Below are 27319 nucleotides of genomic sequence, written 5' to 3' on the forward strand. Positions count from 1 at the left end.
ACACTCTCTCTTGTGCTTGCGCCTCCATTTTATTTCATCGTATCTTTTTCTTCCATTTTTGCTTAATGCGATCTGCACACCTCTTGTGTTTTGAGTTGTTTTTAAATGATTGCTTAAAGCCCAGCAGGAGATTTTCAAAGCTGTGTGCCAAACCTCCAGTCTGTTCCCGCTTCAAACATTCCCCAAGCGCTCATCTTCACAGCACGACTGTTTCCACCCCGTCTCGATTTAAGACTCACAAAATCAGTTCTGACACAAACAAATGGCCACATTACACAAGGGCCCGGGCTCTAGCTACAGACAAACCGCAGCTCTCTGACTGCAAGCCCATGCTGCAGGGGGAAAAAAACGGTCTCTTCAGGAAAGATTGTTTGGAATAAAAGGGCTTTAGATTGTCAAGGTCTAGAGTTATACTCATGAGTATAATTTCATGTTTGAGTCATTTTCTGAGACGGCACTGCAGCTTTTTGAGTTCACAATGTCACTGTAAATATAATGTTGCTTTTTATGTACAAAACATATTTTTAACACATACAGTTGAAACCAGATGTTTACATACACTCTAAAAAAAGGTAACATAACCATTTTTTAAAAATGTTTGATGGTAAATCATACTAAATGTTTACTATTTTAGGTCCGTTAGGATTACCTAAATGATTTACATTTGCTAATTGCCAGAATAATTAGAGATTTTATTTTTTATTATTATAATTTTTTTTCAGAATTTTTTATTAATTTACAGACACTCAAAAGTTTTCATACATTTCATATATATATATATATATATATATATATATATATATATATATATATATATATATATATTTTATTTATTTTTTTTTTTATTTTTTTTGCTTAGCTTTCAAACTGTTAAACGTTGATCAAATGCATTGGGTATTCTTCCAAAAGCTTCTCACAATAGTTTGCAGGAAATTTGGACCATACTTCCTGACAGTATTGGTGTACCTGAGTCAGATTTGTAGGCTGTCTTGCTCGCACAAGATTTTTCGACTCTGCCCTCAAATTTTTTATAGGATTGAGATCAAGGCTTTGTGATGGCCACTGCAAAACATTTACTCTGTTGTTCTTAAAGCACATTTGAACTAATTTGGCAGTATGCTTAGGGTCATGGTCTGTTTGGAAGACCCATTTGTGGCCAAGTTTTAATTTCCTGGCTGATGTCTTCAGATGTTGCTTCAGTATTTCTACATAATGTTCTTTCTTCATGATGCCATCTATGCTGTGAAGTGGACCAGTCCCTCCTGCAGCAAAACAGCCTCACAACATGATGCTGCAGCCCCTATACTTCACATTTGTAATAGTGTGCTTAGGCTTGTGAGCTTTCCCCTTTGTCCTCCAAATGTAACACTGGTCATCATGGCCAAACAGTTCCATCTTAGTTCCATCAGACCACAGGACATGTCTACAACTATTGGTCTTTTACCCAGTGTAATTTAGCAAATTATAATCTGTCTTTTTTTGTTGATTCTGGCTTGTTGATTTTCCCACGTTGTCACGCAAGAAAGCAGTGTGTTTGAGGTTTTCCTTTAATAATATTTTACAGTTGTGCCTCAAATGTTGTCAATTAGCCAATTAGAAACTTCCAAAACCTTGACACAATCATCTGAGCTTTTCCAGAGGTATAATAATCTTATTGTATGTAAACTTGACTTTCAAGAAAAGCTATCAATTTCTCAAAAATATCTCTCTCATTATTCTGCTATTAAGCATAACATAAACAAATGTGATAATCCTAACTTACATAAAAGAAAAACAGTTTAACATCTGACTCTTTACAAAAAAAATGGTTATGTGCCTTTTTATACAGTGTATCTTCTGGTTTCAACTGTAGTTGAACAAAGAGATTAGCTAAAAAGGCTTTGAAATCGGGCAAAAAGTTGTTAAAAGAGGATTATTGTATAGTTTGTATAAAAAAAATTATGATATCACTTGAAAATAGGTGTAATGGTTTATAGTTATGCTATTGAACAAAGCTTATTTTTGGTTTTATTCTTTAAACTGTTGATGATATTTCTCCATATTTATGTTTAATATCATTTTTAGTCACAATAAATAAACACAATACCAGCTTTTTAACTTAAGACTGGTAAGAAATCAATATTTGGTGGAATGGCTCTTTTATTTTTAAATGCACCAACAAATTAAATCATTTGTTATTCTGACCTTTTTTTATTTTGTGAAATATAAGAATAAGAATGCTTGGAATGTACAAAATTCTTAAATTTTAGCATTCTCAATCAAAAACTATTAGAAATACGTAAAAATAAATGTCAACATTGTTAATAAATATTGGAGCTACTTACAGTCCATAATTACAATGTTACATCTTGTTGATGTTGTTTTCTTTTATCCTTCACTCAAAAAAATGTCAATTCAGGTTTGAAATGACACGAGTGCAACTTCTGACGTCTTGCTGAAAGTATGTGTCCTTAATCTTGTGAGCATGTTCGCAGACCATAGTGTGAGCCAGTGCCCGTGCTAAGAGATCTTGTGATTTAGACTGGCATTCCTGCCAATTGCATTGCCAAATGTGCACACAACGGACGAAAAAATCAGACTCTTGTGAAGTGCTTTATTATGGCGACTGTGATCTCAGCTATTTATCGTTCTATCATTCTATCTATTGTTCTATCATTCTATTTATCATTCTATCTATTGTTCTGTCGATCTATTTATCATTCTATCTATTGTTTTATCGATCTATGTATCGTTCTATCATTCTATTGTTCTATTCTATTTATTGTTCTATCTATTGTTCTATCAATCTATTTATTGTTCTATCATTCTATCTATTGTTCTATCATTGTATCTATTATTCTATCGATCATTCTATCTATTGTTCAATCGATCTATTTATCATTCTATCTATTGTTCTATCATTCTATTTATCATTCTATCTATTGTTCTATCGATCTATTTATCATTCTATCTATTGTTCTATCGATCTATTTATCATTCTATCTATTGTTTTATCGATCTATGTATCGTTCTATCATTCTATCTATTGTTCTATTATTCTATTTATCGTTCTATCATTCTGTCTATTGTTCTATCATTCTATTTATCATTCTATCTATTGTTCTATCAATCTATTTTTGTTCTATCATTCTATCTATTGTTCTATCATTCTATTTATCATTCTATCTATTGTTCTATCAATCTATTTTTTGTTCTATCATTCTATCTATTGTTCTATCAATCTATTTATTGTTCTATCATTCTATCTATTGTTCTATCATTGTATCTATTATTCTATCTATCATTCTATCTATTGTTCAATCGATCTATTTATCATTCTATCTATTGTTCTATCATTCTATTTATCATTCTATCTATTGTTCTATCATTCTATTTATCATTCTATTTATTGTTCTATCGATCTATTTATCATTCTATCTATTGTTCTATCGATCTATTTATCATTCTATCTATTGTTTTATCGATCTATGTATCGTTCTATCATTCTATCTATTGTTCTATTATTCTATTTATCGTTCTATCATTCTGTCTATTGTTCTATCATTCTATTTATCATTCTATCTATTGTTCTATCAATCTATTTTTGTTGTATCATTCTATCTATTGTTCTATCATTCTATTTATCATTCTATCTATTGTTTTATCGATCTATGTATCGTTCTATCATTCTATCTATTGTTCTATCAATCTATTTATTGTTTTATCATTCTATCTATTGTTCTATCATTCTATTTATCATTCTATCTATTGTTTTATCGATCTATGTATCGTTCTATCATTCTATCTATTGTTCTATCATTCTATTTATCGTTCTATCTATTGTTCTATCAATCTATTTTTTGTTCTATCAGTCTGTCTGTTGTTCTATCAATCTATTTATTGTTCTATCATTCTATCTATTGTTCTATCATTAATTAATTATTGAATGCTTTTTGATAGTCTTTTTTTATGAAACAGCCTTTTTGAGGGTTGCACAGATTGTATATAAATATTGCTTTGCACAATACAATTATTTCATGAAAACTTTGTGGACAAAATGGTCCTGAAAAGCTTAACAATTATCAAAAACAGATTAAGAATTTATTTGTATTCAAGCAAAACATTTTTTAAAACCACACCAGAATTTTTAAAAAGGCATACAGTATTTTTTTTAAAGAAACCAGTCCAGTTTTTACAGCACCTAACATGCATTCATTCTTTCCCCCAGGTCCTGTTTATCGGGGACTCCACCAATCGAGGGATGATGTACTACTTGATGGAGAGGGTGAACACCACGCTGGAGGACTGGGACAAAGCCCACAACACCATCGTCTACCACAACCTGAACCAAGGCCGAACTATCGTCAGCTACTCCTACTACCCACAGTTCTGGCTGCCAAAGAGCCACAGACCCACCTTCCAAAGAGCTCTGCAGCAGCTTCTAGAAAGGTCTGTATGTACATGTTGAATGTTGTTTGTCTCCGTTAGACCCATTAAGCTGTGAATGTGCGGGTTTGGTGTCTGTCTAAAGTGGCAGAGGCCTTGTTAACACACTGAATGACTTTGGCAGCGGGTTTGATGGTGGGATGTGGGCTGTATGTGGTCGGCAGGCTGTGTGTCAGATCAGAGTATCTCACCAGGGATGGTAACCGCTGCTGGCTCAGCGCGCCGCTGACCTCACACTGCTACTGATGTGGCCAAGGGCTGAGATATGCAGCACAGATGTGATTGCGGGTTTGTTAGTGGGATGCATGTGTTTGGGAGCTGTTAAAATGTTCTGCCGCATTACGTTTTTGTGTAACAAAATTAAAAAGCAGTTATGTTTTATGTTTTTTTTATGCTTCATTTTTGTCAGCTGATGCAGTTTGAGTAAAAAAAAACTATTAAATATCAATAATGCTGCTTTTATTGAATTGACTTTGTTCTATAATTGATGTTTTTTGCTACTGTAATATTATTGAAATAAGTAGAATCCACAATAAACTGATTAAAGCCAAATAACAACACTATTGACTTCTGTTTAGCTTCTTGTAGCTTAATACATTTAATTTTATGACATATTTTGCTATATAAACACTTATTGAACTGAATTACCTTTCAACTCATTCTATTCTGGGGTCTGTGGATTACTCAGTTAGCTGGATTTACTCAATTTACTGATGATTTGACACGGAAATTTGCTTGGGAAAATGGTTTAAAAAAAGTTTATATATACACATTTATAATTTATAATAATTAATATTATTTATTTTAAATAAATAATAATATTTGTTTTTATACATACAGTATAAGTTTAAAAATATATATAAATAAAACAATCTGCACTCTGAAATAAAAGTACAAAAACGGGGTGTTTCTTCCTTAGGGGACCAAAGAGAACATTTATTATATGGATTTTTTAGATACAAGTGTGTACTATTTTAAGGTACTGATCCAGCTTTAGTACAATTTCTGGTTGTTAATAGACATGCACAATATTCAACTTTTTTTTTTTGTCTGATGGTTTGTTTCTTTTTATAAAGGAATGATCATTTATGCATCATGCACGTTTTGACTGCTAGTATGCCGGTGATTTGATGTTTTGCAAAAGTTGCAGACACCTTTACCGATATCAGTATGGTTTTTTGATGCAAAATTTATTTAAATTCCTTACATCGATTAATAAATTAAAATAGGCCGGCTACTATAGTAAATAAAATCCTGTCTAAAATGTAAAACTAAATAAATTGCTAAATACTCTTGACACATGAAAGTGTAAAGCCTGTAGCCCAAAACAAAGTTATTGTTATATGATATTTACCAAACCCTTTACTAAAAAAAATTATGTAATTTTGCTAACATGGATAATTGAATATTAATCAGATGATTTCAGTATGCTGCTGTGCATTTTAATAAACTGAATTAAATTTACATTGAACTGACTTAAGTTAAACAATGACACGTGCCTTCTGTTGAGCTGCTTATAGAAAAATTTACATTGTTTATCAACTTATATATTTTGCAATGTTGACACTTGCTAAACTAAACTGCATCCACATTAGACTAGCCGAGCCGAATGAGAATGTTTGCTTGCTTGTTTGTTTGTTTGTTTTTTTCTTAATGTTAAATTTATCCTGAAAGTATAGTTCACTCAGAAAATGAAAATTACCTCATCGTTTGTTCTCCATTATGTGCTTTTTAAACCTTTATTTAAACACAAAAGAAGATATTTTGAAGAATGCTATCAAAGTCAATGGATTCCTTTAGCATTTTTCCAAATATCTTCTTTTGTGTTCAACAGAAGAAAGAAACGCAAATCTGTTTTGAACAAATGAGGCCTGAGGAAATTATGGTCGAATTAATTTTTTTTTTGGTGAACCATCCTATTTATTAGTGAGTTTTACAATTTATGGAACTAAATGGAACTGATTTCAGGTCACAGCCGCTGGAGAACTCTCCTCAGACAGTGCTGGTCGCTGGAGGGGTGCAATGGCTGAACCTGAACCATTTGAGGACCATTCGGCAGGTTTTGGAGAGGTGAGAATGGATGCAAATGTAACAAATAACCAGCCTGTTCATTATTAGGTTGTCACTTTTTAATGTTCCATTGGTGGACACTTTTTTCCCCCTCCTTTTTAAAGCAATAATTCACTCAGAAAAAAAAAAGATTATAGACAATTTGCTCATCCTAGTCCTAGGTGTTGTATGATTAACTTTTATAATGAATGAACACATTAGGAGTTTTGAAAACTTCATATATATTTTTAATTATGATCTACTCACCCTTGACTTCTTTTGATTTGTTTTATTTTGTTTAACACAAAAAAAAGATATTTTGAAAAATGTTGGAAAAAATGTAACCATTGACATCCATAGTTTGAAAAACAAATACTACGAAAGTCAATGGTTACAGATTTCCCACATTTTTCAAAATATCTTCTTTTGCTCTGAATAGAATAAAATAGAATCAAAGTTTTTTCATGTTTGGCTCAAATGCCCCTTTAATATAACTCCAATTGTGTTTACCTGTGTTTACCTAAATGAATAAAGACATAAAAATGCAGGATTTGTTAAGGATGAGTAAATTAGGATTTTTTTTTTAGATTACAACCAATTACAACCAATGTGGTTTAGAAAGATTAACAGTAAATGTCTTATCTCTAAGGGAGGGTCTTGAAAACATCATGGTGGTGGTGAAGTCTTTAGGAATGGGTTTCCATCTGCCCGTAGATGGTATCCGCTCCCTGTCACTGGTAAGAATCACTGGAGATCATAAAAGGTTCACAAATCTGTAGACCAGACATTCGCTTGATTCTTTTCATAATTGAGTTATAGAAACGTGTCAGACTTATCATCTTCATTCATTGATTCTAGAATGGTGTGCAAGAACTCTATAATGCGAACAAGAAGATTCTGGAAAGTGCCAAGCATCTTGGGTATGAGGTCATTGACACGCTCAGCATCACCATGGGCCGTTATAAGGAGTTCCTGCAGGGACGATGTGCTTGCCATTTCCATGAGGTAAACTGAAATAGATAAAAACTTAGCTCTTTTAAATGATGATAATATTTTCCATAATAATTATTTTAACTTAATTATTATTAACAATAAGAGGTGAGCATATGAGGCTTTACTTTTTTCAAAATATTTCAGGCCTCAAAGTTTGAGTCGATATTTTAACAGTATATATACACTATTAAAAAGTTTATATATAGCCATCTTGCATAGATACTTGTATTAATTAAAATAAACTATATTCTTTGTTCAAGAAAGAGAACCACTGATTCGGTATAGTGGTTTCACAGAACTTACAAAGCCAAAAACACTTTTTTTTAAGCCTAATTCTGTAAATTTGTATCTGCAATTATATTATTATGTGTGTAATTTATTGCACAGAAGCCATATCTGATTTTTGAATGAAATCATTCTACCAGTCACACTCATTCATATATGGACATAAATCCTGCTAAAAGGGAAGAGAAAAACTCTTTTTTTAGGCTTCCAGTCTCATAAATCTTTTAAAAGAGAAGCCATTTCTGTTTTATTTGACCCTAAAAGTGCCCTGTGGATCAGTTAATGAGTAATTAGCAATTAGACAGGTTTTTATTACCCAATAAAGGGCAGGTTGGGAACAGATGTGCTGGCACACCAAGTATGTGAAGTGGTGGTAGAAACACCAAATCTGCTTGCATCTGGGACTGATATCACCACATCTGACAACAGGCCAGCAGATTTGCACCAGACTAACCACACGACACTGAACATCAGGGTGCTTGCTTAAGTTATAAAGCAGCATTTCTCAATCGTGGTTTACTTGCTTATATTTAACACACCTGATTTAGATGAGCAGCTGGTTAGATGAGCGCCGTGCAAACTACAAATAGAATAAAACACAATATACATCTTACAGACTGAAACTGAATTTTAATGAAACATAACCATAACATTTAAGTGAAATCATGGCAGAATATGGTGTGGAGTCTACTTTGCAGGGGATTTATTGTCAAATTAGATTAAAAAAAAATACATAAAAAGAGAAACATGAGATCAGGATTGATAAATGGTGTTTTAAAGGAACTATTCCTTGATTTTTTTGGTCATTTGTGCACTTTTACAATGTTGTTTAGTGCTCAGAGGCAACAAGATCTTAACTATTGTGTCTTCTAGAACAGGGAGCTAATAAGAATTTTCAATTTAAAGAGGATCTAAAACTGAAGTGAGGTAAAGGCTTCTTCCCACACAAAGAGAGAGATAACGTTATTTGCTTACATGATCAAAATCTTTCATTCCTTGCCTACGGAGTACAACTCATTTTACAGATTGATATTGAATACCATAATAAGTCGGGAAGCTCTGATCAGGATTTATCCAGCCGATACCGAGTACCGATTCCTTGTCATGGTGATCGGCTGATACAGAGTACCGATTGCAATGCTTGAAGCTAATATTACATAAAGCATATTTTCCCTCTGTGTAAGATGCTTAAGTGGAGCTTTCTCCTTACCCAAGATGATAAACTAAGGATGCTGCATACAATCCTACAGCATATAATCTTAAACATGTCTCTTATAACTATTTAGCGTGGACAGAAGCAGCTTTGCAGAAAATAATAGATGATATACTTGAGAGTCGTGGATCTTAGAGGTCATACGGTTGGACACAAGTTGGGGCTGATTGCTCCGCTCACGCCACAGCAGCTCAAATCTGGATATATAAGGGTTGCAACTAAGAGACCATCACTTGATCAAGTTGTGCCAATAAACTGTAAAACTGTATACCTATAGCTGCTGTGATGCATACGTAGCAATCGTTTACACCCCCAAGCATCATTTACCTCCTCACATGTGATGCTATCAGTATAATCCAGTGCATCTGCCTGTAAACTCATTAACAAACACTTACAATTAGTTCATGTGATCGGTCAGATTGGCGAGTACCGATAGAGTCATTAACTGTGATTATCAGCCGATCGATCGGTGCATCTCTAATAACTCTGAAAACTGGACTGACACAGTTTCAGTTTACTAGAGCTTCTGTTAAGCTGCTTTGACACAATCTACATTGTAAAAGTGCTTTAAAAATCAAAGAATTTATTTATTATATTCATTAATAATAATAATTATATACAATCATATAATAATATGTATTTAATTAATTAATTATTAAGAATTTAATGATAAACAGTACCATGGGCTCTGAATTATGTATTTTATTGTCATCCTTTCTAGAGCAGTGAGATATTGGCAAGCAGACTATTAAACAGTTTGCATGGAATTCCTCTTTCACAAATTACTGCACATGCATTACACTAATAAAATGTATATCTAGAGAGTTCAGATGCAAACACCTCTAAGTTCCATCAGAGATTTTCTTCTGAAATTAGGATTTTCCCCAGGCTCCTATTTGCATGTTCGGTAATTTCACTTGTATGGAAAAGAATAGTTTTTTTGTATGGTCTTTAACATGAAATAACTGAACACAAAGACAACAGATTGAGAAAAAATGCTTATTTTAGAAGAACATTTCAATAATAAAACTTTTGTTTTACATTTGAACTCTTCATATATACATTTGCATTGCAATATGCTAAGTATATTGTCTGTATATTGTCTATATCATAGAGTATAGACATAATCAACAACTTTCAATGCTTTAATTTAAGTGTTGATTACTATGCTTCATTGGATTTTCAATATTTATAATAATAATAATAATTATTATTATTATTATAATATTAACTTCATATTATTATTATTATTATTATTATTATTATTATTATTATTATTATTATTGTTATTATTATTAACTTTAAATAAAAGTTTTTTTTTTAATTGTTGCAAAAAGTTTACATCACAAAACAGGGAACAATCAACGCAAGGCATGTTTACCATTAAAATAAATTAAATAAATTAAAATTGTTACAACTGCAACAAGGAGCAAGGAGCAGTACAAAAGACCTACATCAAACGAAAAACAAACCATTATAACAATAAATATTCTGAAAATGAAGTACAGAGAGCTTCAGTTATTTTACTTTGGTTGTAGTATTTGAAGCTTTGAGCCAATTTCTCTACCTCAGGAAGAAAACATCTAAAAGAGGGTCTGCACTTTCCCCACTTACAACAATGAATATGATATTTGCCTATTAGTAAAATAAAGTTCACAACATCAGAGAAAGAAAAATGTAAATCACCTTTGTAAAATAAAATAAAATATCCTCTAGAACAATAGGGGGGACTGAAATCATCTTTAATGAAAGCTAAGTATGGATGTCAAACCAGAATTTAAAAGTAAATCCACAAGAAAAAAAAAAAACGTGATCTAGTGTTTCTGGAAAATTTAAGCAGAAGCTACACTTTTTTTACATCTTTTTTGAATAAACTCATTCGCATGATATATTCCAAATAAAATTGTGTGATGAGTTTCCTTAACCCTAGGTGCTACAGGATATTTAAGATAAAAGGCTTTAAATAAAAGTTTGTATGATTGTAATCCACCTCTTAAATGTATAGTTTGTTTCCTGCATGCCTTATACCTTGAATAAAGACTTTATTAAATTCCCTATCTCGAAAAAATACCTGAAAGAAATCCTCCTGGAACCAATGTAGCCGGAAAATCAATTGGAAGATTCTAAAGAGCTCAAATGTGACTGAGATGCGTGACCTTGAAGATCATATTACGCTGTTTGCAGGTCTATAAGCTTCCCTTTCCAACTGCTGCTTCCCAAAGAAAGCTGAAGATTTTGAGGGTGGGTGGAAAAAGCGGGAGTCTGGCCGATGAACAAACGGGCCCTCAAGAGCACGAAGATCCATCATGTCAACCTGACGTGTCCTACCAAGTAAAGGGACCAGTGAACGCTGTGTACTCTGAGATCCTCCTCAGCAGGATATGTTTCAATCACGCCATCATTGGGACCATTCGCCAACATTAAGACAATTAGCGGCCGGTGACGCTAAGCTGTGCGTGTTTTTCAAAGTGTGTGTGTAGCTGGTAATATGAGAAAAATGTGTATATAAGGGCTAAACCGATTGGTCCAAGTCAACTTAAACATATGCTGGATCAAAGTGTTAAATTGAAGGACGATTTAGGTAGGTGTCTGTTTGTGCAGGTGTGCAACGGGATCCAGATGGACAAGGGGTGTAAGGGTGTACAATGGGACCCCCTGAAGCCCTGCCGAAATGACTTTGGCAGCTGCGGCTTAAGAGCAGGCAGTGACTGCGGTGCATCAGTCGCGCAGCCCCTTCAAACAGCCTCGCAAAAACCTTGCGACAACACTCGTGCAACGTTCCTACAATGCTGCTACTGCTGAACCACAGGCTGAAATGTTCCCAATATGTTTGGGGAACGTTAGGCGGCTGCTGTGGAGTGCCTTTGATGTCACCCTGCCTCACATTGTCACTTTTATGGAAGCTCGGGCAACGTTTTGAAGTCTAGCTTTACACCCCCCTCCTTTTCCTACACATGCCAGGTTCGCAAGTATTGATGAAGTATTTTCTATGCCAAAGGTCTTATGAAGCATATTGTATGATATAGTTATGTTCCTCACACATATTTCTACATTTATTTTTCTACCCGTGCTTTCCAGTGCCTTTAATAATAATCTGTGTAAGATGTTGTAAAAGCTGTTTACATGAAAGAGGATATTTATACTGTTCTGGTGGTGATATTGTTGCTGGGTTTATGCTTAATTGCTGGAATGCATGAAAATGTTTCATTTGTCCATCATTTACGTTAAACAGGAAATAGTTTGTGGAAAGAACAAATTAGCAGGATTTATTTAAAATATCCCATGAAAAAAAGTCTCTTCCCACCAGTTGTTATGAGCTCGGTATGAGCATGAACGTTATTTCCACTTGAGATGATTTCAGATGAAACCATGTGTTGACCTGTTAAGATTCCGCGTCTTGTGATAACTCTTGATGTGTCAGAATTTTAGGTTTATTGAAAATGTTTTAGATGTTTATGAAGGGCTGTCTCATGATATTTGTCTGGTTGCCGCAGCATATGCATGAAATATATGATTCCATCAACGTGAAATGTCACTTAACATATCGAAAAATTAAAAAAATTTATATTTTTATAATTTAAATGCATTGATTTGATGAAATTTTCAAATGGTTGCTTGTTTTTAATTTAATTTTACAGTTTAGGTAATGTTATTAGGAGAAAAACGACATTTGCCATGCTGTGTGTTCTATTCCCTTGCTCAAAATCTATTTAATTAGCTTATAAGTAGATAATAAGCATTGTCATGCTTATGACAATATAATTACATGTTCTAATAACAATTTGCTAACATTAGATGGTATATTTTTAATCATTATTTTGATTCTAATTATCTTAGCCCTATTTCTGTACCACTTAGTAATACAAGTACACCATCATCGACACAAAAATAGAAATCTGTTTTGTTTTTCTAAGCTTTTAACTCGTTTTATTTACTCCAAATCAGAAGTGTTTTGTTGTAAGCAATATGAATCTATATAAAGAACCAAACTAAAGTTTGTTATTAATTACTTGTGGTGAACATATGCACATAACATTGATGATGTGCTCATATTTTATATATTTGTGCCTGTGCGTTTTTAGTTTGTTTTGTTAATTATAAAATCTACATTTAGCGTTACAGTCTTTTTTGTTTCGTAATTAAAGTATTAATGCCGTGTTTATAGAAATTACATGAGATATCAGTTTTAAATAACTTCTCTTTTAAAAGAAAGAAAGAAATGTTAACAATGATAAGGTTTGAGTATTTCCACCTGACGCAGCAGGTAATTAATACACGCTTACAACACGCTATCCCTTAAGAGCATTTTCTGATACATTTCTCGTCGATAAAGAGAGACCGAGGAAGCTGGTATAACTTATTATTCTTATCACAAATTTATATATCGCAAAACGCAACATAAACACAAGTAGGTTAACGAATTGTAAATCTGTGTCCGAATTGCTGGCAATTATTGAAACCAGTTTGTGCGTTTTAAAGTTATCGTATATTTAAAACAATGCGGTAGTTAACTTTTTGGCTTTTACATGTTTCAGTATGCCTGTTAAAGCGTCTTTGTTGGTTTATCTGATGTCCTGTCTTTATTTTTAACCTTGTTTTCAAAAAATATGTCACCTATAAAGTTAAATGAGGTCAGTTAAGTCATTTTCATCCTTAACACGGTCTTTTAAATCTCATAAAGCTAAAGTGAAGCTGGTGAACGACTGATTCTTTCTTCCCATCACTGTGTTCGCTTTGCGCTCTCTCACCGGACACCACGCCAAGATTGCTCTTTCCAATCAGCGTTGAGAACAGTCGTGTCTTTTGAATATTAATGAATGGTTACACCAATCACAACGTGGGTTCGTTTCACAGAAGAGTGTTTAGTTGCGCGTTCTCCATCAGCAGCATAAAACTTTGTGTCTATTAGAGTTTGCGCTCATGGCGAAGGTGACTTGCTGGTGGTTGGACGTTACCTGCGTCTTGATGGATTCTTAAAACGGAGACTTAAAAGCGTCGTTTGTGGATTACAGGTGCTACATATTAGATGCAGTGGACCGGCATGAATCGTCTTTGTCAAAACGTTCAGTTCGGGACTTGTTAAATGAAGTGGACATGGATAATACCGGTTGTGGGATACATGCAGTTCATCATTTATTCCTTATATGGCTCTCCGTTTACCCTTTGTGCTCTCAGGGAAGTTGGATGTAAGTATTCCACGCGCTGTCTTGTTTTAACTATCAAATTATGTTTGAATAAATTGTTTGAAAATTGTCTCCTTTTCCTCGGGCCTGGTTATGGCATTTCAATCCAGGCCGACAGGAGAGGAGAACCGCTTCTGATCTTTGTGTCACACTGCTCCGCATCACAGGTGGTTGGGCATCACATCTGTAGGAGTGCCCGAGAAGTTGGGTTGCGCGCATTTGCCCCTGTCGCACAAGCAGAAGGAGCTGTGCGCGCGCAAACCGCATCTTCTACCGAGCGTTAAAGAGGGCGCGCGCCTGGGCATCACCGAGTGCCAAACTCAGTTCAGACACGAACGCTGGAACTGCTCGACCCGACGGGACCCGAACGTGTTCGGCTACGAGCTCACGAGCGGTATGCATACAATGTCTCACATTTACGTTTTGTTTTAACTTTATTTAAAATCTGGAGTTAATTTTATTAACGATAACAAATAGTATGACCGGCAGATTTAAAAGATCATGAGGAGAAAAATCACTTAGGTCGGGCAGGCTTTCTAAACGTTTTCAATAGTACTAATACAATATTTTTTTATATAATATAGCCTAACATAGGCTAATATATAATATAATATAACATAATATAATATAATATAATATAATTTAAAACATTAATGTCATGAATAATCATTTAAGAAATGTTATCAAACATAAATTTTTATATTTAAAAAACTCTTAAATACTTAAAAATTAAGTCTTGTATATTGACAAATACGATGTTTAATGTGCAAAATTAGTCAGGCTGTTCAAAGGGATGGTAGTCTCCTTTTATTAAAGCTATAAATGTAGAAAACATGTTAGTGGAAAACATTTTTGTGGTTATTAGACGCTTCAGAAACATTAATGACTATATTATTGGCCATAACACATCTGTATTCAAGTAATTATGTATTTTATACACTTAAAAATGTGTTGTTGTAACAAAATTGGTGGTTCAAATATGGAAAAATATAACCATTGGGTTTAAAAGTGTTATTTACATTTAATTATAAAAATGAAACCAATGTTGGGTTTGTCCATATTTTGCACAAGGTTGGGTTACAAGAACCCATCATTTTTATAGAGTGTAATAAGAGATAACTTTGTAATTACTTAAAGCATCTGGGTGTACGTGATTTATTTATTTTTTATGATTTTTTTTTTTTTTTTTTTGGTTTGTTTGTACCAACTTTTGTTAGACTGTTTTGTTTTTAAATACAGATTCATGTTTTGATCAGACTAGATGATTTGATTCTGGGAACAGCAGTGATGCACATCTGTTTTCTGTTAACCATTTCTATACTTAATGTACTATGCTTTTTAGTTGGCCCTGAATTGAATGCATGCAGGATTAGATTGATTACGAAGCAAAAAGTCAACCTGCAACTTGTTTCTTGATTTTTGTAAATCCCTTCCTTAGATTGCCCCCAAGTTTCTGTCACAGAGCGATTCAAACACAAGCACATTTTGAGTTTAAACCAAATCTGATGTACTGTCCGTCTGATTTCTTCCAGTGACAACCTGGCTTTAGACCAGTTTTGTAGATATCCCAATATTATATCTAAAATTAATTTTAAAAACCTTCACAAATGCAAGTTTGTTATTCTTTTCATTTCTATTCTATACTATTATATTCTGTTTACATCTCTATTTTATTGTATTTTATTCTGTTCTATTCTATTATATTCTGCTATATTCTGCTCTGTTCTATCCTGTTCTGTTCTATTCCATTCTGTTCTGTTCTGATCTATTTTATTCTATTCTGTTCTTATCTCTTCTATTTTGATCTGTTCTGTTCCATTTACTTTCTGCTGTAAATGTTGAGGTTATCTCTCTTAAAATTAATAGAGAACTGAAAATTAAAGTAAAAAATTTAACCAAAAGTTCTAAACTATATTTAATCAAAAATGATCTCTGTGTAATGGTTTTGTAACAAGTTTGCTCCCAATTTCCTAATTAAAACTATATATTTTCAATGAGATATGCATTCAATTTAGATATAAATTCATGTATTTACTGTAGTCATCTTTAACTGCAGTCTTTGAAATGTGCATCAGTCATTTAAATAATAGAGACTGAAATTACGATTATTTTCATTCAGTTTTTTATATAACATCATCTGTTTTTATACTAAGAAATCTCTCAGCCAAACACGTTTGCTCATTTTTTCATGCATGACTGTAAAAAACTTTCCCAGACTCCTCTGCCCTGATGCTGCTGCACTGACACACTTTTCCACAAATGTCCTGCTGTGCATCTTGCATTCCCATATCTTCTGGTTCTTCCACATTTGCAAGTACTTGACCAGTATTGGCATCTTGCTTAAATTATCTTTACTGATTTTTTTTTTAAGGGACTAAAGAGACAGCGTTCATCCATGCAGTAATGGCTGCCGGCCTGGTTCATGCAGTCACCCGCTCTTGCAGTGCAGGAAATATGACAGAGTGTTCATGTGACACAAGCCTGTTGGGCAGCGGGTCGCCCACCGAGGGCTGGCATTGGGGCGGCTGCTCTGATGACATCGCCTTCGGGACTTCATTCAGCCGCCGCTTTATTGACAGTGCAGCGAAAAACACCTCGACCCGTGGTGAGGAGGCCCTGCTCATTATGAAGCAGCATAACAGTGAGGCTGGGAGACAGGTGGGTGACAGAACTAACCTTTCTTATGTGCATTGTTAGAAGTACATGCAGTTGAAGTCCAAACTATTAGCCCACCTGAGAATTTTCTTTTCCTTTTTAAATATTTCCCAAGAGCAAGGAATTGTTCGCAGTATTTCCGATAATATTTTTTCTTCTGGAAAAAGTCTTTATTTCCACTAGAATAAAAGCGTTTTTATCATTTAAAAAGTATTTTAAGGTTAATATTATTAGTCCCTCTTATGCAATATACACCATTGCTATACAATGACTTGCTTAATCACCCTAACTTGCCTAATTAAGCCTTTAAATTGCAATTTAAGCTGAATACTAGTATATTGAAAAATATCAAGTCAAATATTATCAGGAAATTCATTAGAAATTAGTTATTAAAACTATTAGGTTTAGAAATGTGTCTTTTTATAAAATAGTAATTGTGGATAAATTAATAATTATAATAATTCAGGAGGGCTAATAACTATATAGCAACTATATGTTGAAAGAAATGAGACACACTTCCAGACGCACTATTAGTTCCATGGGAATTTAAAAAAAAAACACACTTCAATAATAAAACTCATGGACTGAAATCAGCAAAGCTCTGATATGAATCTTAACATTCCAAAGTTTATTTGTAACAAAAAAGTTGAACAAATGGACAATACCTTATATAACGTTTTTCACCAAGACAATCTACAAACCCTCAAAGTATTGCAAATGATGTTATCAGTTTGCTATGCTTTGTGGAAGTGTGTGGTCATTACTGAGCTGATACGTTTTCCGTATCATAGTAACATCCGCTGTTAATAGCTTTCTTAACCTATCTACATTGATTTATTAAGCATTTATTACTATTTGCATTTTCTTTACCTCTTACAAACCATTGTGAGGGATAGAAACTAAAACAATGGTCCCAACGTATGTACTGTTGTATATTTTTTATTCCTATAGCTTCTGAGAATCCAAAAAGAGACACATATTGATAAATAATGTTATGATAACTGTTTTAACATTAAATTATGATTATGTTACCTCTTGTTATAGTTTGATAACAAGCAGGAAATGTTTATGGGCCAACGACGTGACCACATTGAAGTGGTCTATTGTTGTTATTTGCATTTTATTTACAGCTTTGGTCCGCTCTAGCTTATTTGAAAGCACTGTATAAATGTAATAACTAAACTTTGAACTCCTTTAAGGATTATGAGAACTTCTTTAGAGCTTATAAACATAATTTTTAAATGAACAATAATTTTCACTGACACACAGAGAGATAAAGAGAAACACTAAATGCGTCTCAAATGGCACATTATACGCTATGTACTTCTGCACTGACACACTTAACAGCATAGTATACAAATGTTGTGTCGTGCCAAATGGAACACTAACGTTTTTTTCTTACTAAGCGGAAATTCGAACCGTTTCCCTGATGACGTTTGACGGTTGCCAAATTAGCTAAATAAATGACCAAACAACCAAATAACCCATGCCATGAGTATAATCGCATTCACTATTGGGAGGCGGTTTAATCACTTTCGTTTGCTTTCACAATCCAAAATAAATAAACAAATCCAATGTCAGTGCCAAAAGTTCCACCTTTTATTCTTTATAGAATTTCAGTGTGTTTGCACTACTTAAACTTTTTATACTACAAAATGTGGTAGAATAGTGCATAAGTATGCAATTTGGGATGCACCTATTATTTTTGTTCAGATTTAGAGGGCCACATCATCACGCTGAACCATGGATTTGCATTTGCTTTCAAGAACGACAGCAAAATAACCTGAAAACGCTCTGAAATCAGTGATGTGCTTCTCTATATTGATGCTAATTCAGTCTAATCTAGAAAATATGAAATGTGTGACATGTCCATCCGGCCACATTCATCCAGACAGCATTCCTGCGACTTTCCTAACACATTTAGGTGAATCATTATCTTATAGCCTATTTAGAAAAGCCTCATCTCAAAAAAAAAAAAAAAAAAAGTACTATTTATAGTCCGGCGTAAGTTTTTCAAGCAAATAAACAAACTTGCATTCTCACTGAATGTATTTAGCATGTGAATTATGTCCAGAAAATGAGTCTTTGACATTTCAAAACAAGCACATAAGAGCAGAAATGGTAATGGGCTGCTTGGGCGCTAACAATTTGTCGATCAAATGAGTTACATCTCCACACATGTTCTGGATTAATCTAAAAAGCTGATGATTTGCACCGAATTCCACAGCCTTGACTGAAGAGCACTTGTAAGTGTTTGGAGACCTTAAACTGAGGCTCTGGTTGGAAACCACAGAGGAGCGTTTAAGCAAGACAGAATTCCCCTCAAGTCAGCGAAGGGCTGCCATAATTCTTCACCCAAACGAATGCTTCTACTTTACGAGAGTCATCAGCTCACAAAATACTCTTTCCGCTTTCATGATGCTGAACATGAAGAGAGCACATCAAAAATCCATCCATAAAATTTATACAGTCCTTCAGAATGGGCTTTAAACCCAACCAAGGTTAACTCTCCTGCCGATTTGCATTAGTTCCGCGTTTTTCCCTGAAATACAGGAAGTCTGTCAAAATAAATCGGCAAATTGTTGGAAGACAGAATTTGTGCTCAATGTCTGCATGCTTATTTTCTTACATTGTCTAGAAAAAACAAGCTGCTCTCCAGATCTCATGCTCTCCGTGTCCTGTTCCTCTGCAGGCGGTGGCCAAAACAATGTTGACAGACTGCCGCTGTCATGGCGTATCGGGTTCATGTGCGGTAAAGACGTGTTGGCGCACAATGGCTGCATTTGAGCGTGTGGGCGCCTACCTGAAGGATCGCTATGAAACCAGCGTTCATGTTGTGGACCGTTCCAAACGTAAGGTGCGACGCAAGGATAAAGAGCAACGCCATGTGCCTATCACCAAAGATGAGTTAATCTTCTTCAACAAATCGCCCAATTATTGCTTGGAGGACCGGCGGCTGGGCGTGACGGGGACCAGGGGCCGCAAGTGTAACAGAACTTCGGCCGGGCCCGACGGCTGCAACCTGCTGTGCTGCGGACGGGGATACAACACACATGTGGTGCGACATGTAGAGCGCTGCGAGTGTAAGTTCGTCTGGTGCTGTTATGTTCGCTGCAGACGCTGCGAGACAATGAATGACATGCACACCTGCAAGTAAAGCAGCGACTTCGGGCGAGGTTGAAGGATCTCGTGAGAGGAAATGGACCTTCTTTGTGCTGTCAGCCTATACAAACAAGCATGTTGACGAAATATCCAACCGGCAATACGTAGCTGAATCCATAAAGAAATGGTATAATCCTTTTTTAAGTACACATGCATAACTCTTCCCATGGGTTTCCATTGGGAGTCAAGCCATTTTGTATATAATGACTGTGGAATAAACTGGAGCATAAAGGGAATTCAAATACTGGGAATTGCAGAGGAAAAGTGTAAATACTTTAGATAACTCTGTTTGGATTTTTTACTGAAGGCATGTTCGGATAAAGAGTTAGCTGACCTTAAAATGAAAAGTTTGTCAAAATTAGTCTTTCCAACTCACCTCTTCACTTTTTCCCAACCCAAATCTTCATTAAAAAATTATTAAAAGTAGGATCACTCAAACATTTCGTAAATAAAAACTATTATTCAATTCAGTCATTATTCAATTAAAGTTCCGAGCAGTTCCTATTATTTAATTAAAGTTCCAAGCAGCTTTACAAAAGGTGTTCATCATTAAATTACAGTCAAAATCAGAAAATATAAACCGCTTAAAGGTGAGTGACAGAATTTTCATTTGATGGCAAACTAACCCTACAACGATCAATTCTAGTGGGAATTGTGTTGATAATATGCCAAGATATTTTTGATATAATGTTTTATAGGTTCCAAATAAGAAATCATTGAATAAATAATACCCAAAGAATGCTTTCTGCAGTTTTGGCATTATATTTTCATGATTTATATGTACATATTCAATTCTGAACAATGGATATATGTGATTACGCCTTATTTCTGAGACTGAAAAAACAGAAAAAAGTTTTTCAGAGACATTCTTTTAAGGCGTAAATGCATATGCTGAAGAAACAAAAACAATTAAGCTTGGATATTAATTGTAGTGTCATTGATTTGAGATATATATGAATGGTTAAGATGCAAAAACCTAAAAATGCCATCTGAAAATTGCCTTCTAATATTAGCATTTTTTTGTGTGACTTGATTCAGTAATTTCACTTTTATGGCAAAGAAGAGAATATGTCTATCGCTTTTAACATGAAATAACTCAACATAAACATAAAAATGCTCATTCTAGAAGCAAATTACAGATGGCACTTAGAGGTTTTGAATCTGAACTCTTCATATTTCAAATTACAAATCAAGGTTTCCACTTTGTATTTCTTGTGAGCGTTATGTGAGTCTCGTTTCCTCTTTAGCGCTAATCCCCCATGCACACAGACCTCTGAAAGCGTAATGCTTTGCTAGAAGTAACAGAGTTGTGCCAAATACCATGGCTGTATTCTCTTTAAAGACCCTTAAATGCTAATGCAAGTGGCTCTTTTATGCAGCCACATTCCAAGCAACAGGACGGTGACAATTTACAGCAGTGTTCGCAGAACATATCAGAGATCTTCTCTCGTGTGACAGACGAATAAAAAAACAAGTTCTATGACTTCTTGCACATGCTAGCAAATCTATTAAATCGGTGGAAAATCTCACTCATGTTGGGTTTCGTGATTTTACTCTGAATGTCTGCTTGTTCATTCTCATGTGGTTGTATTTACCGCTGAGTGGATGTTGCATCAAGCTTTCTTAAAAACAGTTTTTTTTTCTGTCCAAGTGAAATCACTTTAGATTATTGTCTACATTGGCTCTCAATAAATAACTCCCTTTTGGAAATATTTTCGTTATTTTAACCTAAAGTGTTTAACACCATCGCTATCTGTAAATGTCTTCATTCTTCTGTCCAGATTCTCTGATTTTCTTCTATTCAGATTCTTCTATTCAGAAGCCGACTTTCAGCACTGGAAACATGGTGTCAAGTCATCCTCGCGAGACAAACCAGGCGAATGGAATCCACGTGGACGCATCTGTTCTCTCAGACTTAGCCAAAAACTCAGGTGTCTGGCAACCTCCCGCCTTCCTCAGTGCCTTCATTCTCTTTAGTATGTTTTTTTAAAGGTTAAATCATACGCAAAATGACACAATTTGTCAAATTTAATCTGCTGTACTTCAATATTGCCTTTTCAGGTTTGGTTCCGCTATCCCTAATGAGCTGCAACTGTGTTTCTTGTGGTTTGGTAAGGAAAAAAAAGCAACTCGACAACTGTTAAAACAAAGACAAATATTTCCGCAGATGAAATTCAATCGCATAATGAATGGAAGAATATATTTATACTTAACTGTGATCATTCCATTTTTTTTACTCAGTTTGCTTAACCCAGGACGTTTTTTTAAAGCTGTTCCATGCAATGTTTTACATTCCTTTAATCAAAGCTAGATCTTTTTTCCTTCGACTACAATGTGTTCAATTTTTTAGTGTGTGCACTGTCAAGTCAAAACTGAATGCATCGCAGTGGGTGGTGCGACCACATGCACAATACACTACGTGAAGTTTCATAAATTTATTTCGAGTGGAGCATGTGATATGATTGAGCACGACTGGCTGCTCCTCTGTAATCAGTAATAATCCAATCAGAGTGATCCTAGTTTACAATAAATGGATCGTTTTCTCCCTACCGCTCTATCTAGGCTTTGGAAGAATCTCCCCTTCCACCCCATCTCCTCCTTTTTTCTCCCTTTTCCAAGGGGGGATCTTGAGACCTACCTTATCTCAGACCCCCTTATATGCTTATTGACCGGGCAGGAGCCTTGGGCTCAAGTATCTCCAAGCTCAGGGTTCTCTCCCGGGACAGCATGCCAAACCTGCTATAAATGCTCAGCATATCTAAGTGGGAATCCTTTGAATGAATATCATTCAGTATGGGGGCATGCAAGAGATCTGCAGATCTATCAAGACATTTGAGCTGCCCATTACAGAAGGACAGCGCTCCTTCTCATACTTTAGCCTCCACATCAAAGTTCCTGAAAGCAATGAAGGTCAAGGTGCTCCAGGATTGGCCAGCCCAGTCACCAGACATGAACATTATTGAGCATGTCTAGGGTAAAATAAAGAAGGAGGCATTGACGATGAATCCAAAGAATCTTGATAAATTCTGGGAGTCCTGCAAGAACACTTTCTTTGCCGTTCCAGATGACTTTATTAATACTTTATTTGGCCTTTGCCTTTCATATAAGCATCTATTGACATTACATTATCAACTAGTAGTCAAGTTATTATTTGTTAACTCCCTTTTGAAAATATTTTCTCATGCTATTTTAACATAAGGTGTTTCTTACCATCATTATCTATCATTATCTTCACTCTTTTGTCCAGATTTTTTCTTTTATCCAGATTTTACATTCTATACAGGAGCAGACTTTCAGCACTGGAAACATGGTGGAAGGAAATCTTTATTCTAAACTGTAATCAGTCAATTTTTTGACTCAGTTTGCTTAACCCGGGAGTTTTTTGAGGCCCTTCCGTGCAATACTTTACATTCCTTTAATCAAAGCTAACAGATCTTTTTTTCTTTGCACTAAAATGTATTCAATTTTTCAGTGTGTGCGCTATCGAGTCAAGACTCTGAATGCATCGCAGTGGGTGGTTTGACCACATGCACAATATGCTTTGGATGTAAATTCAATCCATGCTGGCCTTTGCAGAACAGGGTCATCGCTCATCCTGATCATCGTTCGTCTTTTGTCTCAATGTGTGAATGATCAGTTATGTCCATCCAAGCGTAGCACTGCATCCGAAGCCAAGAGTCACGCTTATTTTTTTTTCCACTTGCCCATTCCTGCACGCTCTATGAGTGGTGCCATGCTCTGTTCGCCTTCCCAGAAGTCTGTAGGGGCTCATGGCTGCGTCTGGTTGTGTTGGTTAAGGCCTGAGGCGTTTTGGATTGGCGGCACTGTTTTCCTGCCAATGACTGTTGCTTAAATGTCGACAATTCCCACAACAACTGCTGCAGAGTCAAAGTTAAGATTCTGCACACGTCCTGTAGTGCTCGCTCGGCTTTAATTCATTCTGTATGTTTGCTTTGATTCTTTTTTTTTTCTCTTATCACACCATACTGCTCTGGAATGATTGTTTAAAGTGATTTACCATACAAGTCTTTGTGATTGTATATGAAATGGGCGTTTTTTTCTCATGTATAGATCAGAGGAATTTGAACAGAATAAATCTGTTCATATACATAAAGGTGTCTGCCTCCATCTGGTGGAGTCACTGTGCCCTGCCAGACAGGACTACAAAGAGGAGACTCAAAACATTGTCATGTAATCATTACAAAAACACTGATGTTTTATTAAAATGAAGGTTACATTTTACAATAAGGTATTCTCTAAATGTTAGTTAATGTGTTTAATAGAATGAACAAGCAATGCACAATACATTTATTACAGCATTTGTTCATGTTAGTTAATAAAAATTCAATTGGTCATTGTTTGTTTTTTTTTGTACAAATTATTTCTTACTGTTATTTTAGTTTGCATATCACAACAGATTACACATTTACAATAATAATCATGTAGACACAACAAACATTATTCACACTATTCTCTCTCCCATCAACCCATTCCCTTGAAAAAGCTCAAATTAATCAAACAAGAACTAAAAACAAACAAACAAAACAGGAAAAAAAACAAGAAAAAAACTCAAACAAAAAAAAAAAAAAAAAAAACAAGAAAAAAAAACTCAAACAAAAAAAAATAAAACAAAAAAAATCAAGAACTAAAAAAAGCAAAAAAACAAAAGAAGAACAAACAAACAAAACAGGAAAAAACAAGAAAAAAAACTCAAACAAGTAAAACACACCCAAACAAAACAAGAAAAAAAAACTTTCCCCTACTTCCTTCTAACTTTCACATGGTACATTAGGAAGTCAATAAACGGTCTCCAGATATCTTCAAACACATTTTGTTTCTTTAGCACAATGTACGTGATCTCTTCCACTGACATATGTGACGCCATTTCTTTAATCCCTTTTTCAATTCTAAATTTTTCCATTTAAGAGCCATAATACATTTAGCTTGTGAGATAAACATTGAATCTGACCTCTTTGCTTTGTAAGAGAGGACTGACATGATATATACCCATAAAAATCTTAGGATCCAATGGTAATTTCCTTAAGAAAATTCGGTCAATCATTTTAATAACACCTTGCCAAAAGTGTTTCACTTTCACACATTCCCATATACAGTGGCACAATGTTACCTCAATACACTTTATACAGGTATCTGGAACATTATCGTTTAACTTGTGCAATGTAGCAGGACTTATAGTGCATTAACTAATGCTAACAAACATGATTTTGGATTTTAATAAGGCATTATTAAATGTTGAACTATGATTTATAAATGAAGTATCGTTCATACTTAGTTCATGTTAGTAAATACATAATGAAACCTTTTTGTAAAGTGTGACCAAAAATAACATTGTTGTGAGAAAAAGTTAACCAAAATAATTTTTTTTAAAGTATATGGCGAAATATGTGTTTCTATTTTGTAAGATGGTTTAAATAAGCATCTAATATTCTTAGTTTTTGAATGTGTTTGTACTCTTGAACATCTTGATTAGTTGGATCAGGTGTGTTTAATTAGTGTTGGAGCGAAACACAGCTGAGTTTAAGACCTATGCCTTACAGGGTTAAACCCAGAACGGATTAGCTTTAAAACCTACATCATCAGATCATTGTGTGCTCAATTAAGTTTTCTGCTTTGCTAATCATATTATGTCTGTGCTGCTTGTGGTTCACACGTTTTATTGATATCATTGTGTGTTATGTTTTAGTAAGTTATGCTGTATCTTTCTACATACCATTATGTGCTTTCTCTTCATTCATGTTTTTCAGGGAATTGTGCTTTGTATGCTGATTAAAGAACAGACGGAAGCATGAAATCTCACCTAGGCTATATAACCGACAGGTTAACACAGTGTTCTATTATGTGCTGCTGTTGCTCAGGTATGTTTTGTCTGTGATATTTACACTACACAACACACACAGTTTGAGTGGATTAATGTGCCATTAACCTCAACAACCAATGCATTTAGCCACTAAATAATATTGCCATCTTACTCTATAAAAGTTCAATGGGTTCCATACAATTGATTTATGTTTGGAATTGAGTTCACTTAATAGTTTTTACAAATTTAAGTGGATTGAGCATAAAGCAATTAAGTTGTCTACCTAAAAATGTCAAACGTAATTTTTTTTAGTTTAACATGGCAAAAACATCACTTAACATCTAACGTACACTATAGAAACACCTTCAAAATGATGACCCAAGCAAGATTAAAAAGTCCAAAATTCTAAAATGTACCTTCAAAATGTGTCTGAGTACAAAAGACATGTGTAAATTTGCTTTCTAATCACCATCAAATGGTTTGTTTTTCATAAAAAAGATGTCTATTTAAATACAGCCTTTTAACATAATAAAAAATATGTGCATACATATACGAAGATACAAAAATGTGGATTTTGAATTTATTTGTTCTTGTGCTTAAAATAAAATTAGAACAACAATAAGATATCCTTTTTTTTTTAAAGGACACTGAACTGAACCAAACTAAACTAAACTGAACTTTGAAAGCTGGATTGACTTTCAGTTTACTACAACTTCTAAGCTGTTTTGACACAATCTAGTCTGGTTTTATTCACTTCTAATAACGTTTAGCTATATATAAAACTGCTTGATGCTACAAACTTTATGTTCTTATACTTTATTAGTATTTAATGCATTGAGCACACTGGTAATTGTAATACTTTGAACATTTATTGGCATGTTATTCCTAGTCATTTATTCAATAGTAAGTCCACAATCACAGAAAACAGCTTTCATCAACAACAACAAAAAAAAAGCTGAATAAAGAAACTTCATGCACAACTTCCTTTGCAAATCAAGTAGAAAATTACAAATCAGTCTAACGTTGATGCATAAATTATATTCATGAAAACCATTTCTCTGAAATACTACTTTAGCTGTCTAGCTTTATAATAAATTTGCCTTTGTAGGCCTACGTTATTGCAATAAATATGTTTGGGTCTGTGGAAATGTGCTGTTGTTCCTCTACCGGATCAAAGCCAAATGCATAAATACGATGTTCAGGAATCAAATCAGAAAGCAATCCCTATCGTGAACAAACAATTCTTGTGGTTAGCAGGCCTGCGTTCACTTTCCATGTTATCATATTGCTGCACATTGTGTTTTTGTGCGGTCGGGGTGTCAATTGCAGTTAAAATGGGTAAATACATGTTTAATTTTTTATAGCTGTTTGGATAAGAACATTTAAAATGAGCATTTAATTAGATGTTTCATGGTAGATTAGACAAGTAGGTGCTCATGGTCATTTGAATTAGTTTTCATAAGCGGTTGTTAAAAGGCAGCCAAAATATGTGTGTAAGTCTTAAAACAAGACACTGTATGCACTCTCATGATTATA

General features: G+C 34.4%; 2 protein-coding genes across 3 annotated transcripts in view; both read left to right on the top strand.

The window, feature by feature from the left end:
- cped1 (cadherin-like and PC-esterase domain containing 1) overlaps positions 1–13665 on the top strand; it is an 89729-nt gene extending 76064 nt beyond the window's left edge. The window contains exons 17-21 of the mRNA XM_087248038.1: positions 4208–4428; positions 6394–6495; positions 7124–7211; positions 7333–7479; positions 11150–13665. Coding sequence (XP_087104164.1) covers positions 4208–4428; positions 6394–6495; positions 7124–7211; positions 7333–7479; positions 11150–11389 — 798 coding nt within the window. The 3' untranslated portion in view covers positions 11390–13665. The remainder of the gene's footprint in view (positions 1–4207; positions 4429–6393; positions 6496–7123; positions 7212–7332; positions 7480–11149) is intronic.
- Positions 13666–13885: 220 nt separating this feature from the next.
- Positions 13886–21675, top strand: wnt16 (wingless-type MMTV integration site family, member 16). Of its 2 annotated transcripts, XR_015482214.1 has the most exons (5): positions 13886–14151; positions 14316–14542; positions 16520–16806; positions 19496–20766; positions 21133–21675. XR_015482214.1 is itself a non-coding variant. In NM_001100046.1 (4 exons), the coding sequence occupies exons 1-4, from the start codon at positions 14060–14062 to the stop codon at positions 19958–19960; spliced, it is 1071 nt and encodes a 356-aa protein (NP_001093516.1). In that variant the 5' UTR covers positions 13948–14059. The 2 variants fall into 2 exon arrangements, 1 of the variants encoding a protein (NP_001093516.1); NM_001100046.1 differs by lacking the exon at positions 21133–21675 and having other exon boundaries at positions 13948–14151; positions 19496–19960.
- Positions 21676–27319: the final 5644 nt, after the last annotated feature.

Source organism: Danio rerio, chromosome 4, assembly GCF_052040795.2.
Source record: "Danio rerio strain M-AB ecotype USA chromosome 4, GRCz13ab, whole genome shotgun sequence".
Classification (NCBI taxonomy): domain Eukaryota; kingdom Metazoa; phylum Chordata; class Actinopteri; order Cypriniformes; family Danionidae; genus Danio; species Danio rerio.

Bases quoted from the DNA above. Each gene is read 5' to 3' on its own strand.
- wnt16 (NM_001100046.1), top strand. From the start codon at position 14,060: ATGGATAATACCGGTTGTGGGATACATGCAGTTCATCATTTATTCCTT. The intron at 14,152-14,315 runs GTAAGTATTCCA...TCCGCATCACAG, and splicing joins TGCTCTCAGGGAAGTTGGAT to GTGGTTGGGCATCACATCTG. The intron at 14,543-16,519 runs GTATGCATACAA...TTTTTTTTTAAG, and splicing joins CGGCTACGAGCTCACGAGCG to GGACTAAAGAGACAGCGTTC.